Source organism: Sinocyclocheilus grahami, unplaced genomic scaffold (genome assembly GCF_001515645.1).
Source record: "Sinocyclocheilus grahami isolate Dianchi unplaced genomic scaffold, SAMN03320097.WGS_v1.1 scaffold6190.1, whole genome shotgun sequence".
NCBI classification, from domain to species: domain Eukaryota; kingdom Metazoa; phylum Chordata; class Actinopteri; order Cypriniformes; family Cyprinidae; genus Sinocyclocheilus; species Sinocyclocheilus grahami.
Window position 1 is genome coordinate 1 of NW_015510677.1, and position 707 is coordinate 707.

Below are 707 nucleotides of genomic sequence, written 5' to 3' on the forward strand. Positions count from 1 at the left end.
TTTTTTTCCCTTTTTTTTTACAGCATCCATTCAGATCAGTCAAGTTACATCAGAATGAGTATGATAATGCCATTTTAGGTATATTTAACTAATCCTTTGAAGAACATCAAAACACATTGCTTTCTGGTTTACCTTGTGTACCCCAAGAGTCCCAAAAGGCAGTGGTTTGCTAGTCTTTGTATCAATAAGAAGAACTTCAGCATCAAGGATCATACTGTGGCCACCAGGAAATGCTTGCGGTATGAAATCTTTAAAATGGGCAACCTGTGCGAGAAAATCAAACTCTTTACAATATATTTTAATGGTTTTAAACATGTATATAAACATCCCTCGACATTTGATTTTAAGAGCTAACAGACTGGAGGTCCTGACCTTGTGTGGGAGTACTGGTTTGAGACTTCGACTGAAGTAACTGAAGTGATTGCCGTTCTTGTGGACCTGCACACGCTCGCCATCATACTTGATCTCAGAATACATCCCATTAGGACATTTCTTCATGGCATACTCGATGGACTTACATGCTTCTGCCTACAAGAATAAAAACACATTTTTATAACATAGACATAATCTTTTGGGGTTTTTTGGTTGTAATTGAAGAATATTTAATTAAAAAGACAGCTCATCCAAAAAAAATTTATTCTAAATTCCATTCCAAATCTGTGTGACTTTCTTCTGTATAGCCTCAAAGGAGATATATCAAGAAATAT

The 707-nt window shown here is 35.6% G+C and overlaps 1 protein-coding gene across 1 annotated transcript; it reads right to left on the reverse strand.

The window, feature by feature from the left end:
* Positions 1-120: 120 nt before the first annotated feature.
* On the reverse strand, positions 121-566 carry LOC107577483 (DNA ligase 3-like; the record flags this gene model as incomplete). Its single annotated transcript, XM_016263551.1, has 2 exons — positions 373-566; positions 121-264 (listed from the first exon to the last, which is right to left on the reverse strand). Coding segments are annotated over exons 1-2 (270 nt in total), but the record flags the coding sequence as incomplete, so codon positions are not given.
* Between the last annotated feature and the right edge of the window lie 141 nt (positions 567-707).